The sequence below is a fragment of the Salvia miltiorrhiza genome, chromosome 5 (genome assembly GCF_028751815.1).
Source record: "Salvia miltiorrhiza cultivar Shanhuang (shh) chromosome 5, IMPLAD_Smil_shh, whole genome shotgun sequence".
In the NCBI taxonomy this organism is placed as follows: Eukaryota; Viridiplantae; Streptophyta; class Magnoliopsida; order Lamiales; family Lamiaceae; genus Salvia; species Salvia miltiorrhiza.
In genome coordinates, this window is record NC_080391.1 from 54,194,288 (window position 1) to 54,215,069 (window position 20,782).

The following is a 20,782-nucleotide window of genomic DNA, read 5'->3' on the forward strand; positions in this document are numbered from 1 at the left end:
CTAATTTTGTTTGATTCTTATACCACTGAAATGGTGGATCAGTCATATATCTTATCAATCATGCAAAGTAAACGCCCCTAAAAAGTCTAGATATATTTGACCAATTTCTCAAAAAATAAAATGACCAAATAAATGTATATACTTGAACTTGCCTAATGTGTTGGAATTTTGTTTTAGCCTAATATGTCGGCATTGAAAAACTATAATTAATTCTTGCCGAATTTGTGCCAAACTAATCAATTTGCCTCAAGATAAATGGAAGCACTTTATTTGGTTGCCTCTTAATTAGGTATTAATTTGATTTTGCACTCAGGATGCCTGACTCAAGCGACAAAAATGAGATATCAAAATTGAGAATTCCACCAACGTCACGTGAATTACATAGTCATTTATTTGGTTATTTGATGTAGTAATTTATACTAGTATGATTATTGATTTATATACGAGTACAATATTTAATTATAATAATATATATTTAGCTTCAGGACTTGATTTTAAGATATTTTTAGGGTGCATAATCTCCACCAATTATTAACCTACTAATTCATCATGTTAATTAATTGGCTTTCTTTCATTAATTCTTCAGCTACTTGCAACCGTACTCACTGTCACCGACACAACCATGTGAGCTTGTTGATTAAGGGGCCGTTTGATTTGCAGTTTAGGATTGATTAGGATTAAAATTATCTTGAGAAATTAGTGTGGATTAGTGTGGATTTATATAATTTCATGGGTGTTTGATATCATGACTACTTAATCCTATATTATGTTTGATATCCATAGGATTATGTTGGATTATATTATCTAATACCAAAACTATCCTCACATAATTTTAAAAATATCATGTATGTCCACCATTACTTGGGCATTTGCATCGATATGCGTGAGGAAGGGTAGCAGAATTTTTATCCAACTTCTCAGTATTAAATTTATCCGAGGGGGGGTGGGCGGATTATTAAGTAGGATTAAGTAGGAGTTGACCATATTAACTGCACATGATATCAAACATCACACTAATCTATATTAATTTAATTTATCCTACCTATAAACCCATATCAAACAGGCCCTAATTGAGATGGTTTTAGGTAATTAATACTCTCTCGGTGCCAACGAATGCAACATATTTATTTTATGATCATCCCAACGAATATGCTACATTTTTAAATATAGAAAAAAAATAAGAGATTTTAATTGCAGAATTACAACTAATTAATCACTCTCTTATTACCTTGTCTATCATACTTTATCATTTTATTACATTCTCTCTCCTACTTTATCACTTTTATAGTTTATACTACACACTTAAAACACTAATCTACAACTCCTTAAATTCCGTGTCGAAAAGAAATGTATCATCTTGGCTAGGACGGAGGGAGTATATAACTATATACATAATTTTGTTTATTTTATCTTCCATTTTTTTTAATTGAGGAATATGAGGTGTGGATTTGTAGCTGATCACTCATTCTTCCACATATGAAGAATATATATGAATTATAATGTTCGAACAATATTACTCCCTCCTTCCGCGAAGCTTGAACAATTATTTTTTCGGCAGGAATTTTAAGGAGTTAGCATTTTATGTGTTAAGTTAGTTAAAAAAGTGAAAATATGAATAAAAAAGAAAACTTTTGTCATATAATAAAAGTGTTCATACTTCACGGGACAACCTCAAAATTAAAGGAATACTGCTTAATTAAACTTCACGAGACGGATGAAGTATTTATTAAGAGTTTCATTTGGTATCTTTATTATGTCCTTTTTATTTACATGCTTCTACAAAATATGAAGAGGATCAACTAATTTTATAAAATAGTACACCTTAAAATTAATTTGATTTTTCCCTCTAGATTAAAAACTTGGATGTTCGAGCCCAGAATACCAACAATAAACTAATTTGCAAATTGCAATTATTTTCAGATGTTGTGAATTTTCTGCCAATAAATTTTGTTACAAAATGGCATGCAACGTTTTGCTTACTGAAAGTTAGGTTCATGTAAGACACAATTTTGTCGGTCATGCCAGTTTATAAATTATTTAAAAATTATCAAATTCATTACGGAATTAACAATCTAACAAAATATAATTATGTGAAAATCAATAATTTCCACGTCAATTAGAAACTACTTCGTTTAATTGAATAAATTCATGCAAATTTTCAGCTGTCCACTAACTTCTTTTGGCACTGAAAAAAGAGACATACCCCGGTATATTCGGATGCACTGCATCCACCCTAATTGTATTTTAATTATGACTAATAAATAGCAATTGACATTAGTAAATCTTAATTAAATATTCATAAATTATAATTAAATTTAATGGAGATGGATATACGTATATGCATACACACAAGTTTTTGCCCATAAAACATTGACTCTTTGGATTTGAAAATGAAATCAAAATACTTCATTCATCCACAAAAAAAATGTCACATTGTGGAAGACACCAATTTTAATAAAATGTGAATAAAATTAGTAGTATAATAAGGATTTTACTTTAAATCCGAGTGAAGCAGTGTGGACCTTATTACAATAAATGAAAGTGATAATTTTTTTTATGAACAAATCAAAAAGAAATTGTGACAAATTTTTCGTGAACAAATGAAATACTCCCTCCGTCTCAACTTTAGTATTCATATTTCCTTTTTTGGTCGTCCCACATTTTGGTATCCATTTCTAATTTTAGTAAAAGTAGGTGGGATCATTGCTCCACTTTAATTATTTTAACACTCACATAAAAAGTGGAACCATTATTTTACTCACAACACACCCAACCACTTTATTAAAACTCGTGACACTCTCAAATGAATACTAAAAGCTTAAACGAATAGATTATTAAAGATGCCTCCAATGATGAACTAAAATTTCATCTTCTAAATTACCACATCAATTTTAGATACTCACCTAACATCTATTCCAGTAATAAATAATGAATAAATTTCTAATTTTTAGAGGGTCACGCTGTAATACTAAAAAGATAAATAAGTGTGGCTAAAAATTGTGATGTGTCGGGCAGGGTCCACAAAAAAAAATGATTGAAAGCTGAATGCTAATTGAAAATTACTTTTTATATTTTTTCTTTTTAGAACTAATTTCTTGTTTCTTCAATAATATAAAATGTGGCTTCTAATTTTTAGTAGCCATCAATCGAAATGTGATCCAACACTCTTTAGGGGGTTAAACTTTGACCTATAACTAGTGTGTAACCCGTCATCATAATTATTATTTTATATTGTTTATAACTATATTATATGAAATAGTCTTTATATTTATTATTTTTTATTATTTTTATTTGACCAAAATAAATTGATGGTACAGTTAAAACTTTAGGGAGTAATTTTTTGTTGAGAGCTAAAATAGATTAAATTTATATATTCTCTCTGTTCACGATATCGTTTCAATTTTTGCCATTTTGATCTGGCCACAAGATCATTTCCACTTCCATCAATAACAATATGGTCCGTCCCCAAAGGGACACCAAGCGGTGCAAACTTCTGTCTACGAACAGTGAGGATCAGGGTTCAAACCCACCGCTCCCCCTCCCCCAAAGTAAAAAAAAATAACAATATGGTCCACATAACACTTTATTTCCATCCACACATTATAGTGAGACTCAAACTCCACTCGCATCAATACTCACTATTATCAACTATTATCCACTATTTTATTAAAACTCGTGTCGTTCACAATGTGAATACGATATCGTGGACGGATGGAGTATAGATTTTTATTTGATAAAAATTCATAAAAAGTTGTAGTAAGGTTAGAGATTTTAGAAAAATAAGAAGAAAAAGACTTAGGCGTATATTTAATCATATATAGGAAAGAGTTACTAATGCTATAGGAGTATAATTTTTTTTTAAATTAACAGATAAAATTTAAGACCGCATCTTATATATGAACATCATTTCATCTGGATCTTACAAGACTTTTGAGCATCATCTTGTTTGTAGCTCGAAATATTACATTGGACTTTTGTACGTCGAACTTCTAATCATCATCATATATGAAACTTATTATATGAGATTTGACTTATGAGTATCGTCATCCCAGCTGTAGCTTCAAAGATAAAAACTGACTTGTGAGCAACATCTCATCTGGTGCTCGTAAGACCATAACTGACTTGCTAGCATCATCTCGTGTGGAGCTTGAAATATCATAATTGACTTGTGAGCATCATTTAGTTATAGTCTGATAGACCGGAGTTGAGTTCCAAGCATCACTCATTTGGAGAGCTTCACAAACCACTTTTAACTTGCGAGCATCGTATTATTTGAGCCAAAATTGAATCTGAATATGTCTCGTATAAAGCTTGATAGACCACCTTTGACATTTTTACATTATCACATTTGGAGTTTGAATAACCAAAAGTGAATTTTGATAATCATCGCGTTTAGAGCTATAAAAAAGCATATACATTGCATAAAATGCAACGTATATAACCTCACATCATTTTTTGTCATTCTATTATAATATAACATAGTATATTAATTACGTGAAACATAATTTTTTGTAAGCATATTCAATCAATGATATTTTTTCAAGTGATAGTACTATATTTTTATGCGATGAAGAAAATATTTTTTTAAAAGAAATTTTAAAATGTTTGAATTCTAAAAAAAAAACAAATTGGTAAGCATGATTTTTCTATTATACATAACAAAAATTTGCTACTTAAATATTGAAAATTTGAGGAATCATATCGCTCTTCAAAATAAATATTTGAAGTTTCATGGATTCATTGAACAACTTTGTGTCTAACCTTGAAAAAGAATAGGAAAAATAAATCTATTTAGTAAATTACTATATTTCATTATACAAATAAAAAATAACTTTATAATTATTTTATTAATTATTAAATGATTAATATGATCAACTTTGTGTCTAACCTTGAACAATAATTATTGAATTTAGTACATAGATTTAGAAAAGAAAATAAAAATATGAAAATTGCTAAGAAAATTACACTTTCTTAATTATTTTCTGATCAATATGATCAATTTCATGTTCAATCAAGAAAAGCAATTATTGAACTTAGTACATAGCTTTTGAGAAAAAAAAAAGGAAAAAAAATTATTAAGAAAATTACTCTTTCTTTATACAAATAAAAATGAAATATGTAATATTCTTAATTATTTTATGATCAATTTTATGTTTAGGCATGAATAATAATTATTGAATTTAGTATATAGCTTTAGAATAAAAGGAAACGAAACCTAAGGAAATTATTCATTATAATATATATATATATATATAAATTAAGAATGTATATAATGATAACTTAAGATAAATAGAAATGACTATGGACATAATAATATATAAGCACATTAATTAATGTGGTGTTTTAATGAAATGCATTATTAAATAAAAATTAAAATTAGACTGTTTATATTAGGAATAATTGCAAATGGTGAGATATGAGGGATGCAACATAGGTTAAGACTTAATCATATTATAAAGAAGATTGCAATAAATTTATATTAGCATACATTTTGACTAATCAATATTTAATTAATAATTATAGCAATATTAATATAATCGATACATTTCATATTTTGTATTTTTTTGGATTGACCATATGCTCCTTTATTGATTAGTATTTTTATATTTATATGCATTATAAATTACTTCATTAAAAATAATGATTAGATATAATATAGATATTACTATTATTTATTAAATAAAAAATATAGTACGAAAATTTAAAATTACATCATTATATATGTAATGGATATGAATTTTCCAAATTTATATGCATCTTGTATAAATGCACATTAATATTGCTTATGTAACGGTTAAATATATAAGGGAATGAAAAAAATTATAATTATAATGATTAATTGAATTAATAATAATTATTTAAAACATGAAATGTAGTATTTAGAAAAAAGAGAATGGAAGAATATGAGAGTGCCATGTAGGAGAGAGAAAGATTATGGGGACTTCAACATGTATTGTACTCCCTCCGTCCCGCTAAAGTTGGCAACATTCGTTTCGGCACGGAGATTAAGAAATTGAGTGTTATATGTTTTAATAGAGTGTGGCCTACAATTGTTGACCAAATTAGTGAGTAATTGTTGACTTAATTAAAGTAATTTTGACATTTTTAGAAAGTGGCCTACAATTGTTGACCAAATTAGTGAGTAATTGTTGACTTAATTAAAGTAAACTTTTGCCATTTTTAGAAAGTGGCCAACTTTAGTGGGACACCCAAAATAGAAATGTTGCCAACTTTAATGGACGGAGGGAGTATTATATAATAGATAGATAGATAGATATTAACACTATATTAACGAGTAAACTCAGGTCCCATTCAATTATCAGAACCGCTCCACCTATCTTACACACTTGCAAAAGGAAATACCTAAATTTACCGACTTTAAATAGATAATCTAGGACAGCAAAAATCGAAAAAAAAAAAGAAAAAAAGAAGAAGAAGAATGTTTGAATTGTTTCCCACTGTAAATAAGCAAAGACAAAAAAGTGGAAATGAAATGCGAGTGAACGACACGCGCGTGGAAGAGGGTGGAGACACGAGAGTATGAACGCGTGGCGATCCCAAGTAGTTACGGACCCGACGCGCCACCTCACGCGATCCCATCCCGATAAGAAAGCGACGCCCCCTCGAAATCGAGCCATACACGTGTCGCGCCAAGTGATTAGTCACGTGAGATTTCTCATTTGACTAATCCCCTGAGAACCAATCACGTTCGTGCTTAGTCAGAATTGAATGCTTGCTCAATCCGATAATGTTTTCCATAATTCACTGGTCGGCTCGCTCATTATTCTCTCCGTTACTTTAAATTACATAATTGCCCCCTACTCGTTACAATACTTCTTTCATGGCGTTTCATTTAAATCGATTAATTAAAAATTATTCGTCCCATTACAATTACAAATGTTTTGTTTCTTTTGAGTATAATTATTATTTAAAATTAAAGTTAAAGAAAATAAGACCTTTAAAGATGTTTAATTTAATTTTGATAGATTGGATTTCAAAAAATTGAATGGAGTTACGGAAAAGGAAAGTATAATGTAAAAATATGGATGAGTGTTAACCTAAGGAGTCAATATATCTATTAGACTAGTATTTAATACTTTAATTCTAATTTATGTCTAATTGAATATGGGGTTAAAATCTGTCTAATAAGTCAATATTTACCAGATATAAGTACACGAGCATATATAAGACATTTTTGTTAGGTAAATTCCAAGTAAACTATATAGTTTCTAAAATCTCCCATTGGGGACTATAATATTAAATTAGTTCTAAAATTTAATATTATAGTCCCCAAGGGGATACCAAGCAGTGCGATCTTCTGTGTGTGAACAGTGAGGTTTCGGATTCAAACTCCACTGCTCTCTCTCCCCAACTCCCCCAAGTCAAAAAGAAAAAATCTAATATTATAATGGATGCATTCACCAATGTAAAATTAAGAAAAAAGAAATAGATAACATATATATGTATGAAGATCAATTGTGAGTGATTAAGTTCGGTTTGAAGCGGACATCCCAACTTATATTTGGTCATTGGAATAATGCATTTCAAACCATGGAAGGTTACATTTTTTTTTTGAGACGCTTGGAAGGTTACATTTTTGATTGGGATGTTGGATTAAAACTTTTTTTTTTTTTTTAGAATAAAAGGGAACTATTATTAATTCAAATTCGAAAGAGCAATATCTAGAAGCCAAAAGGGAATTGAAATCCTGACTTTCAAATCATTACATCATTAGAAACAATAGCAAAATATTTCTATTAGTTTCACGACGAGCATGAAAGAAATCCACCTCCACATGCTTACGAGCATGTTCAAACACCTCCCACAACTCATCACAGAGGAAATCCGAGCAAGATAATTTATCATGTAAAATATGGATGGCAAGAAGATAATCCGAAAAAAGAACCACGAGCCAAAATCATTTTCCAAACAAAAACCCACCACAAGCATCATTGCGTGTATAGTTCTCCAATATATTGTCGTAATTATTATTCTTTTATTTGTTTTTAAAATTTAAATCATCCCCCAACTATACTGCATATGTTGCCCCCCAACCTAAAGTAGAAACACCTTCTTTAATCTCTCTACATTAGCACAATATTACTCGTTTCGGAATAGTCCATATATGATTTTTTTAGAATGTTGAATTTAGTTACATGTAGTCAATAAATATCATGTAGTCTGTCCAAAATTCTTAAATACTATTTATTGTTTTGGATCAGAATTAAATTAACGATTTCACCTATAAAAAAAAGAAATATGTGGTTGTGAACTAGGGTAAACATAAATTTACACGTTTTCAGTCAATGTTTATGCAAACCAAACTACGTGCTGTCATTGATAAATTTCCCAATATTGTATCTTGTCAAACAATTTAGTTTTCGATTTTGACAAATAAACAAGATATATATAATATAATATATAATATATATAAAAAGTGACGGAGTACCTGCTAATTGGATTAAATAACAAGAATGCCAGAAAAGTATTTCATGAGTTTTGACCAAGCTAAGAGTTTGCTCACAGCTAATAGCGTTTGGCTTCATTTGAATGAATCTGGCTAGGTGTGGAGATTCACAATTAAAACTCCCCCTTGGGGAGTATTTATTTATGAAACAAAATAACTAAATTAGTATCCTATTATGAATTCCTTAAGAGTGGATTTACTTTGATTGTAGAAATTTTATTGAAAAATGATAGATGGTTCGAAGTCGGGATTGCTTGAGGACGATGGTTAGACCGGAGTTCTCGAAACAATCTTTTCCGCTCCTTCACCTCTGTTGTTCGTTTTTTCCTTTTTAGACGAGTACTTTTTTTCCGTTTTACGGTTTTTCCCATTGGGTTTTCCGTAAAAAAGTTTTAATGAGAATCGATTCTTAGTCTGTTTTTCTGTGCTTTCAAGGTTTTTTTAGGATTTTTCTCTGATCTTTTTTATATATAAAATTGCATTTTAATTAATTGAAAAATGATAGATAAAAAATAAAATAATATATTATATTTTCTTCCTTTTTATCATATACTATATACACTTATTTACTTTGTTGAAAATGGATGGATAAATCTTTAAATGGATGACTAAAATGTTAAAAAAATATAAAGAGGGAAAATAAATAAAAAAGAGTTGTACGAGAAAATATTCCACCCTATTCAAATATTTTTTTAATTATATTAAACATGTGGAAATTATGAAAAAAAAAGTAGAAATATATGCATTCTCTCATTTTCTATCAAAGTAAATGGACTCTAACACGAAAACTTATACGGTCAAAATTAATCGTTAGAATATGTCCACATCCAAATTCTTACTCATATCCAAAAATATGTGTTTGTAAATCATGAATGTTTAATGCCGTTCGAACTCAACGTTTAATTGAAGATTATGTTTGGTTTTGAATTAACCGTACATCATTAAAATAAAATAGCATTCCACAAATATAACACAATGGTGAAGACACGAACCTTCTAAAAGATAAGATGTCAACAAAGTAATACATCTCTAATGTCTATGCCCAATTTGACTATTCAAATTGCGTAGTTTTCTTCGTACACAAAAATTATTGTGAAATTGATTTTATGGTGAAACCGACTTTACAATGACACTACTTCAATATACAAATGATACTTTAATATTTTAAAATATCATTTGTATGTTGAAGTAATGTCACTGTGAAACCGATTTTCTCATAAAACCGATTTCACAGGAGACCACCTATTCTTTATAAAGTGTATAAAATTTAATTGAATCACTAAACATTTTGCTAAGCATATTATCACAAACACACACACACACTAAAAAATCATAAAGCTCACTTGGTGCGCGTGTGTTGGTGTAGCGATAAGTGGTTAATGCTCAAGCTAACTTGATCTACAATGATTTGGCTTTGTTTTAATTTGACTTGATCGAGACAATAAAAATAATAATAATAAAGTTATCTTATATTCTCTATGTCAATTGACAATATGACATTTTTTATATTTTCTAAAGTATTTTATGTCAATTAACAACACAATTTTCTTAGAAAAAACATATCATATCAAATATTTAGCTATTTACATAAACTTTAATGCATTCTCTATTTTTGTATTTTTATATTTATATAAATTTGACACCTACTCAATTATCATATTTATAAAAATAATAAAATAATTTTAACTAAATATATTTGAGCAGAATATTTGAAAAAATAAAGAAGAATTCACAATAATAAAAATTAATATTATGAAAAGGTAAAAAAAAAATAAGTAATGAAAAACTAATTGAAAAATTGATTTATTCAAAGAGATGAAAGATGAGATTTTTTTTTTAAATTTTAATCTTTACATAAATATTACTTTTGCATTTTAAATCAAATATCTAATTAAATATTTTATCATTAGTTGAATTTATAATTTTAGAAAAAAAAGAAGATAAAGGAAAAGGGAAGTAAAAAGAAAAATATAATTATAAATAAATTTTCAATTTTATTCTAATTATAAATTATTATTTAATTTTAAAATTAATTTAAACTTGAAATCAATAACGATAAATCAAGGTGCTTCCATAATAGAGTAATCAAGAGCACGTTTTTAAGCCTAAAATAACAACCATATTAAAAAGCTACCATTAATGAAAATATGTAACCGGTGGCAAATGCGTCATTTCATAGTCACCACACCAACGCCAAAAACCGCGTCGTTTACAGCGCGCAATACAAAACCATTTCCCCCATCATCAACTCCACCTTTTTCCCTTCCAAATAATTATCTCATAAATTAATCATTTATTTTAATTTAATTTAAGCTTCTCTTCTATTCCTTTCTTCTTATACCCATCCATTTTCCTCCATCTCTTTCTCTCTCTATATCTACACCCCCATATACATACATTCTGCATAGCAATTTCGATCCCAGTTAACATTTCAACAATTCGTCGACCATAATCGCGGGATTTGATCGCCGATATCAAGCGGCGGCATTGACTGATCTGCCATATCTTAAGATAAAACTCGGAAATTCCCATAAAAATTTGTCGGATATATATTGCAGGAAAAAAAGGAGACGGAAAAGGTTTTTGCGTGTATAGAGCTGTGGCTCTTTTTGACATACGCAGATAATTCCGTTTCGGTAAATTAGGGTTTTTGGTGTATTTTAGTTTTGGTTGGGCAATATGTTGGGGCCAGGGTTGCAGTTCAATAGGAGTAGAAACGGCGAAGATCGGTTTTACAGCGCGGCGAGGGCTCGACTGAGTCAAGATTATTTGCGTAGGGCTCAGAGTGACGTCACCCCTAGCCGGTCAAGGAGTCGGCCGGATGAGCCGCTGCCGGAGAAGTCGAACGCAGAAATTCCGGCGTCGCCGCCGGTGTCGGAGCCCTCTCCTTTGTGTAATCTGGAGAGGTTCTTGGAATCGGTCACGCCATCGTTACCGGCGCAGTATTTATCCAAGGTTTGCCTCTTATTGGTTGTGGATTTTGATTGAATTGTGAAAAACCCTAGCTTGTTAGTCTCTATAATTTGTGGAGTCATTAGTTATTTTATGTTATTTAGCCTGATTTGAGCGAATTTTGAGTATAGTGCTATTGGTGGTATTTTAATTGGGGAGGGTGAATTGTATTTTACTTTTTGGAATGAGCTGATTTCACTTTGATTTAGTTTCCTGAATCATAGAAAAGATGAAGGTTTGAGTTATTGGGAGGGTGGTGATTGACGATTTTTAAGTTGTAAATTGATTGTGCAAGAGCAAATATGTAGTTCTGAAATCTGCAGCTTTAATGTTTTTATGCTGAATCTATGCTTTGATATGTGAAATCATTATAAATACATTTTCTTCTCTTTCAGTATACCTGCGTGTGGTGGCAAAATTACTATAGAAACTTAGGATACAGACTACAGTCTATGCGTGAGATATTGTTATTAGAAGGTACACTCAGTTGTTGGTTGAGCAAGGAACACTTGCTGCATAATTCGTATCTCGATGCTATACATCAGATGTGGTGATTTCAAACGTAGCAGTTGCTGTACTTGTGTTAGTCTTTATGCTATCATCCTGTTGAAAATCCTAAAAAATATTAAGCTTTTACAAAAAAGTTCTCCTTTTTTTCCTTGTTTGAATATATTGTCAAATGTCACAGATGAAAGTGAGGAGTTGGAGAACATGTGATGTAGAATACCAGCCCTTCTTTGTGCTAAGTGATTTGTGGGAGTCATTTAAAGAATGGAGTGCATATGGTGTTGGAGTGCCTTTGATACTGAATGATCGTGATGGCGTTGTTCAGTATTATGTGCCCTACCTGTCGGGCATTCAATTGTACGCTGACCTTTCAAAGAGTACAGCAAAATTAAGGTATCTGTCTTTTGGCTTGTGGTGTATTTTATTTAAGGTAACTTGGAGTGTGTGGTTTTAACTTAATGGATGTATTTTAATTGGTTTCATCAAGGACGACATTGGGACTTTTCCAATGAGTTTTCTGCACCTTCTTCATGATTGGGAATTGCATTTCGGTCACACCTCACTTTGTTGTTAGTAATATATTTTGAAAAGATCTTATTACATCAGACTCCTGGCTAATTTTTGCAACAATTTGGTCTCTGCTGTGTGCACGTTCTCTATTAGTGTCTTGGTTTTGGTAAGTCTTTAATGTAGATGTTTTCTTGAAGTGGATGTCTAACATCTGATTGCTCCAAATAATTAATGAACACGAACCTCCCTGTCAAACCTGTTTCCTTGGAAATGGATGCTCTTTATGACAGTTTTACCTTAAAGTGATAGATGTGTAGATGCTGGAACTGGTGAGTGCACACACAAAAGTGTATCTGTAAGGTGTTTGCTTGGAAACTTAAGAAGTACCATGCAATTTTTTTATCTGCTGAAGATAACTGAAAATTGCTACTGGATATTATTTCCTTGTGCTTGTGAAACAAATGAAAATTTGTACCTAAGTTGATTTGTAATGTCATCCACTTCTTGTCTGGCTTTCATCTGTGCAGAGAGCTTCCTTTGTATTCAACTTCTTAACTGTATGTACGATTTTGAAGGCTTAATTGTTAACATGCATTTGTTGCTCTTTGGAATGGAAAAGGAACTGGCACATCCTGTAGTTGATAGATTTATTATTTAGTTAAGAGTCTTGAGATAAATCTTCTTCCAAGTCTAATTTCTTTTGTTTTGTTTTAGGAGACTTGGTGAAGAAAGTGATGGCGAGTATTTCAGGGATTCTAGTAGTGATGGAAGCAGTGATAGTGAACAGGAGAGGGGTGGCATGAACTATTCTCGGGAGCAGCCAAGTTACCTCCATAGCAGTAATAGTCCTCTCACAGTAGATCAGATGGCAGTGAGAGCGCATCAAATGGCATTTCAAGAAGGTTTCTCTAGCGACGAAGGTGAATCTGGAAGTTCTCAGGGGTGCTTGTTGTTTGAGTATCTCGAACGAGACCCCCCATATTCTAGGGAGCCTTTGGCAAACAAGGTCCCTTGTCTATTTCTTCCTGAATATTATTTTATCATATAGGGTTTTAGGTTTGTTTTAGTACACAATTTACTGAGAGAGGACTCAATAATTCGTCTTTACAGATATCCGATCTTGCTCTCCACTGCCCAGAACTAAAAACGCTGAGGAGCTGTGATCTACTTCCGACAAGCTGGATATCTGTCGCCTGGTATCTTTACTAGAAAATACGTCATTATTTCTCGACTCTGCTGATTTTTGCGTTTCTCCGTTCTGATGTGGAGGTTACTGCAGGTACCCGATTTACAGAATACCTACGGGTCCAACCCTCAGAGATCTGGACGCTTGCTTCTTGACTTTCCATTCTCTCCATACACCCATGACCGGTAGTTGAACTAGTTACAACTCTCTCTCTCTTAATGATTATAGTTTATGAGCCCTGACTCTCTTCTTTGTTTGTTGCAGGGAGTGAAGTCGTGCATCCCCCGGTCGTGACATACCCCAGTGAGAGCGATGGCGCCCCTCAAGTTTCACTTCCAGTCTTCGGGCTGGCTTCGTACAAATACAAAGTATCGCTGTGGACTCCCCACGCAGGGCATCAGCGGCAGCTGGCTAATTCTCTGTTGCAAGCTGCGGATAACTGGCTAAACTTGCACAGAGTGAATCACCCTGATTTCTCCTTCTTCTGCCGCAGATAACTATGTTGATTTCACCTAGGTTGTTTTGCTCTGTTATAATGTATGTGATGAATATTTGAAAAAAGTGAAAAAGGAATAGAAAAAAAGAAGTGGAGAGGGTTGTAGTTGGTGTTATGAAAGACAGAGCAGGATGTTTTTGGTGTGCTGATGAGATCTAATGTAGGTTGGAGTTATTTACATGAGGATTTTGGTAGATAGTGTCATGTTATGTATATACTAGTAGTATGTTTGACAAATATAGAAAATGGTGTTTACTTCTTGCTATTGATTAGTTGATGTCTAATTGCAATTATTGGCGTAATGATCAATAGTACTCGAGCTAGGATTTTTAGCCATCTATAGTAGTGTATAAATAAGGGGCCGTAAAATACATAAATTTATATTTTTGTTGTAATTTTTAATTACAATTTAATTGACAATTGAAATTAAGTCAAATATATTAATGTTTGCATTCTTAGTCCTCCGAGCTTTTAAATACTCATTATAGTCAGAAGTTAGACCAATAATTTATGTATTTTTTTGACTTAAAAAAATTCATGCTAAATTACAATATGTATTTTTTGACAATAATCCCTACGAATAAATAAAACATGGACAATCTGTAGTAGTGTAGAAATACAAAATAATGTGTATAAAATTGATTTATAAAAAACGTGCTTTATTTATTATATTCTTCTATCTTTCTTTTTCTTTATGTTCTTTGACGCAACTCTAACGAGCGAAAGTTGGGGCATTGTCTGGTAGTGATTTTCGGAATGTTGGAAGAAAAAAAAACACTCTAAATATGATCATTCTCCACTAATTACATTCTAATCATTCATATCAAAATGCTAAAATAATTCCCACTAATTACAGTCTAATCATTCTGATCAAAATGCAAAATAAGCCTGAAAAAGAGCTTATTCATTTTTATTCATTGTGGCGCGATCATAATCCCCTAATTTTTTTAATTACTGAATGTCTCACCATACAATAATTATCATTAAAAAGCTTATAGTAACACATATTCTTCTTCATTCATTTTTATTGCAGTTGTCAATTATTTTCTATATTCTTTCTTTTCTTTTTTCCCCACAAGCGTTCGAAAAAGAAGTATAAAAGCAAAATAAAGCCAAAAATTCCTGCTTGCTTTTCTCTCTCCTCTCTCTCTCTCCACAACAAACAGTTAAAAGCTTAGTTCACACAGCTGAAAAATTCTCACTCACACATTCACACAAATTATACTGGAAATAAGCAGTAAGAAATAGCTGAAAAAATGGGAGTTTCAGTTCCCATTCTCGCGATCTCCATCTCTCTGCACCTCATTGCTTTCGTGCTTGCTGTCGGCGCCGAACGACGCCGTAGCACGGTGCTCTATTCATCCATTTCTCTGATATTCCTTTTTTTTTGTTTAATTTAATTCATTTTTTTTCGGCAATTGATTTAATTTCGACTTTTTTTGTGCTTGTGAAGGCGACGGTGAAGCCGGATGAGTACGACGAGAGAACGTACTGCGCGTACGGAACCGACGCGTCGACGGTGTACGGACTGGCGGCGTTCGGGCTGCTGCTGATTGCGCAGATGTTGATTCACGGCGTTACCAAGTGTTTCTGCTTTGGGAGGGGGATGATGGAAGGCCGCCGCTCTACTACTCGCGCTGTCGTCTTCTTCGTTCTCTCATGGTGAGTTTACTCCCCGCTCCTTCTGCATCTACCTTATTTACAATTTCTGCCACTTCTTCTGTAGATATGATCCTCTCTCTCTGTCCGAGTGTCGTAGGTCCTACGCACATGGTGAATTCTGTTGTGATTGAGTTAATGAATTTGGTGCTGATTTTGCTAGAAATTTTGTTGTGTGCTCTATTGTAGCGAACTTGGCATTTATTTGTTTTAGCTTCTGAAATTGTTACTTCTTTTGTTGGTGTTTTAAGTTTAATGGTTATAAGTTGCTTTCAACTATTGGAATATATTAACTGCTAGTCTATGTGAATTCCTATTAATAGGGCTATAGAGGGGGTTGGAGAAGGAGTTTGTTATTCAATTCTCTCGTAATAAGCAAAATTTGCAGAAGTATATCTGCACTGCTAACAGAAATAGGAGTTATTGGCATTAGATCATCCAATCTCTTAGACTTTCGTCACAATTCTCTACTGGGAAGTGAAATGAGTGTATTCCAGCATCTGTTTTATGTAAAATCTGGGACAAACCTATAAATTTCAGTGATTGATTATTTGCATCTTCAACTATCCTTGAGTTTTGATTGTGATACCACCCTGCCAAAGCAACTGTTATATTTCAAGAATTACACGATTTTCAGTTCTTTTGATATTGTTTATGCTAGATATTATTTAAGTCTTGGCCTGATTGACATATGGGGATTTGCAGATGCATAAGGTAAACTAAAATCTCTTGTTTTGTTCAATTAATCTCGGTGCAGAGTTGAAAGGTGTTTGAGTGCATTGCATTATGCATGTCGTTTTACCATGCAAGCTATTGAATGGAGAGAACCATGATCTTTATTCGTATATTTATATCCTTTATACAGCCTCAGCTCTCCTCCTTCATTTAAGTGGCAAGACTTTAGTCGCTTTATGGAGTGGTTACTTGAAGTAACTTATCATTGAATAAGATTGGGTTGCATTCAGATTGAGGAATTTGAAACGAATGGATTTCGAAACTACCGAAATAACTCTTAGATAGTTCAAAATGAAGTGATATATGGATTTTAAATCCGTTAAAAAGATTATGCTTATGCAATCCAAACTACAACCGGCAGCTTTTCTACCATAGATTCTAAATCCACCTGCATGTCCTGTCCAACTGCAACCATGATGTATCTATCATACTTACTCAATAAAGTCTTTAATTTCATTTAATGTCACTTGGCTTTTCTAATTCATGCTTCCTAGTTTCAGCACAACCGTCTGATGAACTTCTTAGCTTTAGATGTTCTTGTAGAAACTAAATTAGGTTTTCCTTTGAATTTTGGCTCATTAAAATTGGATAGATAGGCGCCTTTCTCAATTTTATTAATCTATTGGTGAATGTTCAGAATTTCTAGGAAACAAAATACATTGATCATTGCATGTGTAAAGGCTTTCTTTTAGAGTATAGTTTCTCATTACTCTGCTCAAATACAAATAGTAACTCTTGTTCATATAGTTGTAGGAGCGAACTATTATTGCATAGGGTTGTAATGTAAGAAATTAATTTAGCAGTTACCTAGATGGGGAACAAACAAGGACCTTCACCACTTTATCTATCCTAAAAACAAGAATCTTCAAAAGTTCAAATGACATGAAATTCTCAAATGTAAACAACGAGAACTATTCCCTTACCTTTAGGAAACCCAAGCAGGTGTTGAGAGTCTTGCGACTGCCTAGGAGAACTACTCCCTTAACATATATAAAATCATGTAGAAGTTAAAAATGCCTATTCGTAGAGCTATGTTTTGTTCACTACCTATCTTTTAATAGGCACAATAAGAAGCAATGGCATCAGTATCCACTCGTTACTCAAGCAATAATAGTTACCAACATGATAATAATTTATGAAAGTATTTGTTTCATTACTGGAACTTCTTGTTTCTGATTGTTCTTTCAAAGATATAAATCCAATATGATGTGTGTGTCCTCTATTTTGTAAAGCGTGGGGTCTAGGATTCAAATCACTGCTCTTCCCTCCCCAAACGTAAAAATAAATAATATCCTCGATGATGTGAAGTTTCTTAAAAATTGTTCTTATACCCTTTTTCGTTATACTAGCAGAAAGAACGTACGTTGTACGTGTAATTAATATTATTTTAATTGATAATCTATTATTTTAAAAAAATCTATTAATTCATTATTTTTATTAGATAATTTATTGGATGAATATATTTATTTATAAGCCTTATCAATAGCTATAGATATAAAGTATTCTTTATAGATTTGGGGTGACAAATAAATGTATATCAAAATAGATTTATATTTTATAAATATAATAATAAATATATAACAGGGGTAAAATAGGCAATCCACAAGTTGTGCCTTAGACTGCCTTAGGCTCTTATTCTATTAGTATAGATTATTATAATACACATTAGTGTGAGTAAAGAGAGGTATTTGAATTCTAACGTTATGGCCATTTGAAATGTCTTGTGTGATGCATACAAACAGATATTGCCATGATTTACTTTTTTCAATTCTCTTTGTTTGTTAACCCTCCAATATACTTATAAACCTTGTATTCTATTTGGACTGAAATGGGGAAAACAAAAATTCAACAGGATCATTTTTCTAGCAGCAGAGGCATGCTTGCTGGCAGGATCAGCTCGGAATGCTTACCACACAAAATATCGAGCAATTTTCCACGTAGAGCACCTATCTTGTGCCACTCTTCGTAAGGGTGTGTTTGCTGCGGGCGCTGCCCTAACGCTGATAGCAATGACGGTAACCACGTTGTACTATTGGATGCACTCCAAGGCTGATACTGGTGGATGGGAAAAGCATCAAAACGAAGGAGTCGGATTGACCCCTTCGCATTTTGCAGAAAATCAGCATCAGATGAAGACCGGTGAATTTCAGAAAGTGTAATCTTGATTGTTAAACAAAGGTTTTGAGTACTGTTTGTGATGTCCGAAGTGAGACAAAGATGTCTGCACTATAATGTGCTAACTTAAGTGGAGTATATAAATATGTCTGTTGTAGAAATTTTGTTTTTGTTATTTTATACTATCTCTCTTCTATTGATCTGCCGAAATTGTGATCTCCTCTTTTACAAATAGGTACAGCCAGGGGAAGTCATGGCTCATCTTTTTTTTTTTTTTTCATTTTTTTTTTCATATATACCCGTATAAAAGGAGTATGAAATTATTAGATAGTTGCAATTCAAATCGTTGTACCGGATTGCAAATTTAGTGCTCGTTTGGTTCAAGTAGAAGAATGGAAAGGGAATAGAATCAAATAAAGGAGTGGAATGGTAATAATAACCATTACTTTTATTGAGTGTTTGATATAACAATGAGAATGAATCATTAGTAAGAGATACCCTTTCTTTTGTTTCCCCTCTATTTTGATGGGTAACAAATTGGGTGATTGGGTTAACCTCAAGTAAGGACAATAATTATCTCATTACTCAAACCAAACAACAAGTAATGGATTCAATTACTTAATTCTTTTTCCAACCTCTAAAAACACCCAACAAAACGTGGACGTAACCTTTAAAGTAGTGTTCCGTTGATAGGATTAAACAAGATTTAGTTTCAAGATAGATTATTCGGTTGAATAGATACGATTTAATACTTAGCCTTGGAACAGTGTCACGTAGAATTAATTTGACATATAAAATTTGGCTTATTCTTATGACAATTAATCTTGAACAATCATGGATTTAATTATATTTCAGGTAATTTGGACAAATTTAGTCTCGAATAAAAGAATAATCTCAAAGTGTTTTAATAATGTCCCAATGCAAATTCATCAATTCTAGTATATTTTTTCCAGTTTAGAGTTAAGATTTAAATATTTATCTAACGTCGAAACTCAAAATTAATAAGGGCTTTTGAAGTTCATTGTTCGAGTTGTCTTCCTATATTGTGAACTTCATCATAAGGCGTTTAAAATTGCAACTCGAAACCAACATAAAAGCTCAAACTCTATCGCTCTAGAATTACTCAACCCTTACCAAATTGACAATAAAGGACAACCTGAGCCCTCAATCGATTTAGATTTTTGACGATGAATGGTTGTCTAAATCTGAGCTCCAAATTTGTGCAAGAAAATAATTAAGAAGGAACAAATTTGCAAAAAATCAAAAAGTTAGTACATTCACTTTTCTTTTTAATCTGAAAAAGTTAGCACATTATAACAATTTACAAAGCTTTAAATATTGATTATAAATGACAACAAGGTCCAAAGTTAAAGATTTAAATTGCAATGTCCCCTTGGGATGACATAGTGGTTGGGGTGGTTGCCTGTCCTCCAAGAGGTCACAGGTTCGAGTACTCTCGGCCACAATAACCACTAGGTGGGGTGTGTGTAGTTTGTATTATTTATAATGTAATTTCATCAAAAAAAAAAAAGATTTAAATTGCAATTTTCTCAACTATAAAATTAAAACACGCATAAATATTGTTATTTTATTATTATTTTCTCAAATAATAAAATTTGTTCATGTTCTGGTGGTACTATAGATTGGGTGTGCTCAATTACAGTTAATCCACCTTTTTATGCAGTTAATTAATCTTTCACTTGCTTATAATTAGCCCCATTTACGAATCGACAAATCATTTCTTAATCTCATGTGGGATTGCCTTCATCATTTCAATGCAGAAAAAGTTTGTACTACTCTGTTTTTTGCTGGTAAACAAAGTTGGATTCTACTCTTATCTTGCCGGTAATCCAAGTTAGTTTTCCTAATCTCAGCTCTTTCATTAAACATCAAGTCCAAATATACTTTATTACTGTTAAAGATTGACCTAAATAGATAAAATTACTACAGATTGGATCACCTTGGAATATTTCAAGGTTCTTGACAATTTCTATAATTTGGGCTAATTTTACTTGATTCATGTCTCCTTTAAAGGATGCGATTGGAGATATCCTAGTAATGAGCATAAAAATACTTTATCAATCATGAAAATAAACGCCCCGTAAAAAGTTCATCTGCCAAAATCCAAACCAAAAGCAATGTTGTGAAAGAGCAA

The 20,782-nt window shown here is 31.9% G+C and overlaps 2 protein-coding genes across 5 annotated transcripts; both read left to right on the top strand.

Moving 5' to 3' along the window:
* Positions 1 to 10,622: 10,622 nt before the first annotated feature.
* On the top strand, positions 10,623 to 14,390 carry LOC131025086 (uncharacterized). Of its 4 annotated transcripts, none has more exons than XM_057954687.1 (6): positions 10,623 to 11,422; positions 12,108 to 12,319; positions 13,151 to 13,442; positions 13,547 to 13,632; positions 13,716 to 13,807; positions 13,887 to 14,390. In XM_057954687.1, exons 1-6 carry the CDS (start codon positions 11,147 to 11,149, stop codon positions 14,117 to 14,119), a joined length of 1,191 nt encoding a protein of 396 aa, XP_057810670.1. In that variant the 5' UTR covers positions 10,623 to 11,146; the 3' UTR covers positions 14,120 to 14,390. The 4 variants fall into 4 exon arrangements, with proteins under 4 accessions (XP_057810670.1, XP_057810671.1, XP_057810672.1 ...); XM_057954688.1 differs by having other exon boundaries at positions 10,629 to 11,422; positions 13,154 to 13,442; XM_057954689.1 differs by lacking the exon at positions 10,623 to 11,422 and adding an exon at positions 11,820 to 12,001.
* Positions 14,391 to 15,139: 749 nt separating this feature from the next.
* On the top strand, positions 15,140 to 18,788 carry LOC131025087 (uncharacterized). The gene is made up of 3 exons (XM_057954692.1): positions 15,140 to 15,467; positions 15,572 to 15,780; positions 18,365 to 18,788. The coding sequence occupies exons 1-3, from the start codon at positions 15,375 to 15,377 to the stop codon at positions 18,669 to 18,671; spliced, it is 609 nt and encodes a 202-aa protein (XP_057810675.1). The 5' UTR covers positions 15,140 to 15,374; the 3' UTR covers positions 18,672 to 18,788.
* Positions 18,789 to 20,782: the final 1,994 nt, after the last annotated feature.

What these genes read in the sequence shown, in the direction of transcription:
- LOC131025086 (XM_057954687.1), top strand. Translation starts at nt 11,147, where the DNA reads ATGTTGGGGCCAGGGTTGCAGTTCAATAGGAGTAGAAACGGCGAAGAT. An exon ending in CGGCGCAGTATTTATCCAAG is followed by an intron (nt 11,423 to 12,107) that starts GTTTGCCTCTTA and finishes CAAATGTCACAG; the next exon opens with ATGAAAGTGAGGAGTTGGAG. An exon ending in AGCTGGATATCTGTCGCCTG is followed by an intron (nt 13,633 to 13,715) that starts GTATCTTTACTA and finishes AGGTTACTGCAG; the next exon opens with GTACCCGATTTACAGAATAC.
- LOC131025087 (XM_057954692.1), top strand. Translation starts at nt 15,375, where the DNA reads ATGGGAGTTTCAGTTCCCATTCTCGCGATCTCCATCTCTCTGCACCTC. An exon ending in CCGAACGACGCCGTAGCACG is followed by an intron (nt 15,468 to 15,571) that starts GTGCTCTATTCA and finishes GTGCTTGTGAAG; the next exon opens with GCGACGGTGAAGCCGGATGA. An exon ending in GTCTTCTTCGTTCTCTCATG is followed by an intron (nt 15,781 to 18,364) that starts GTGAGTTTACTC and finishes AAAATTCAACAG; the next exon opens with GATCATTTTTCTAGCAGCAG.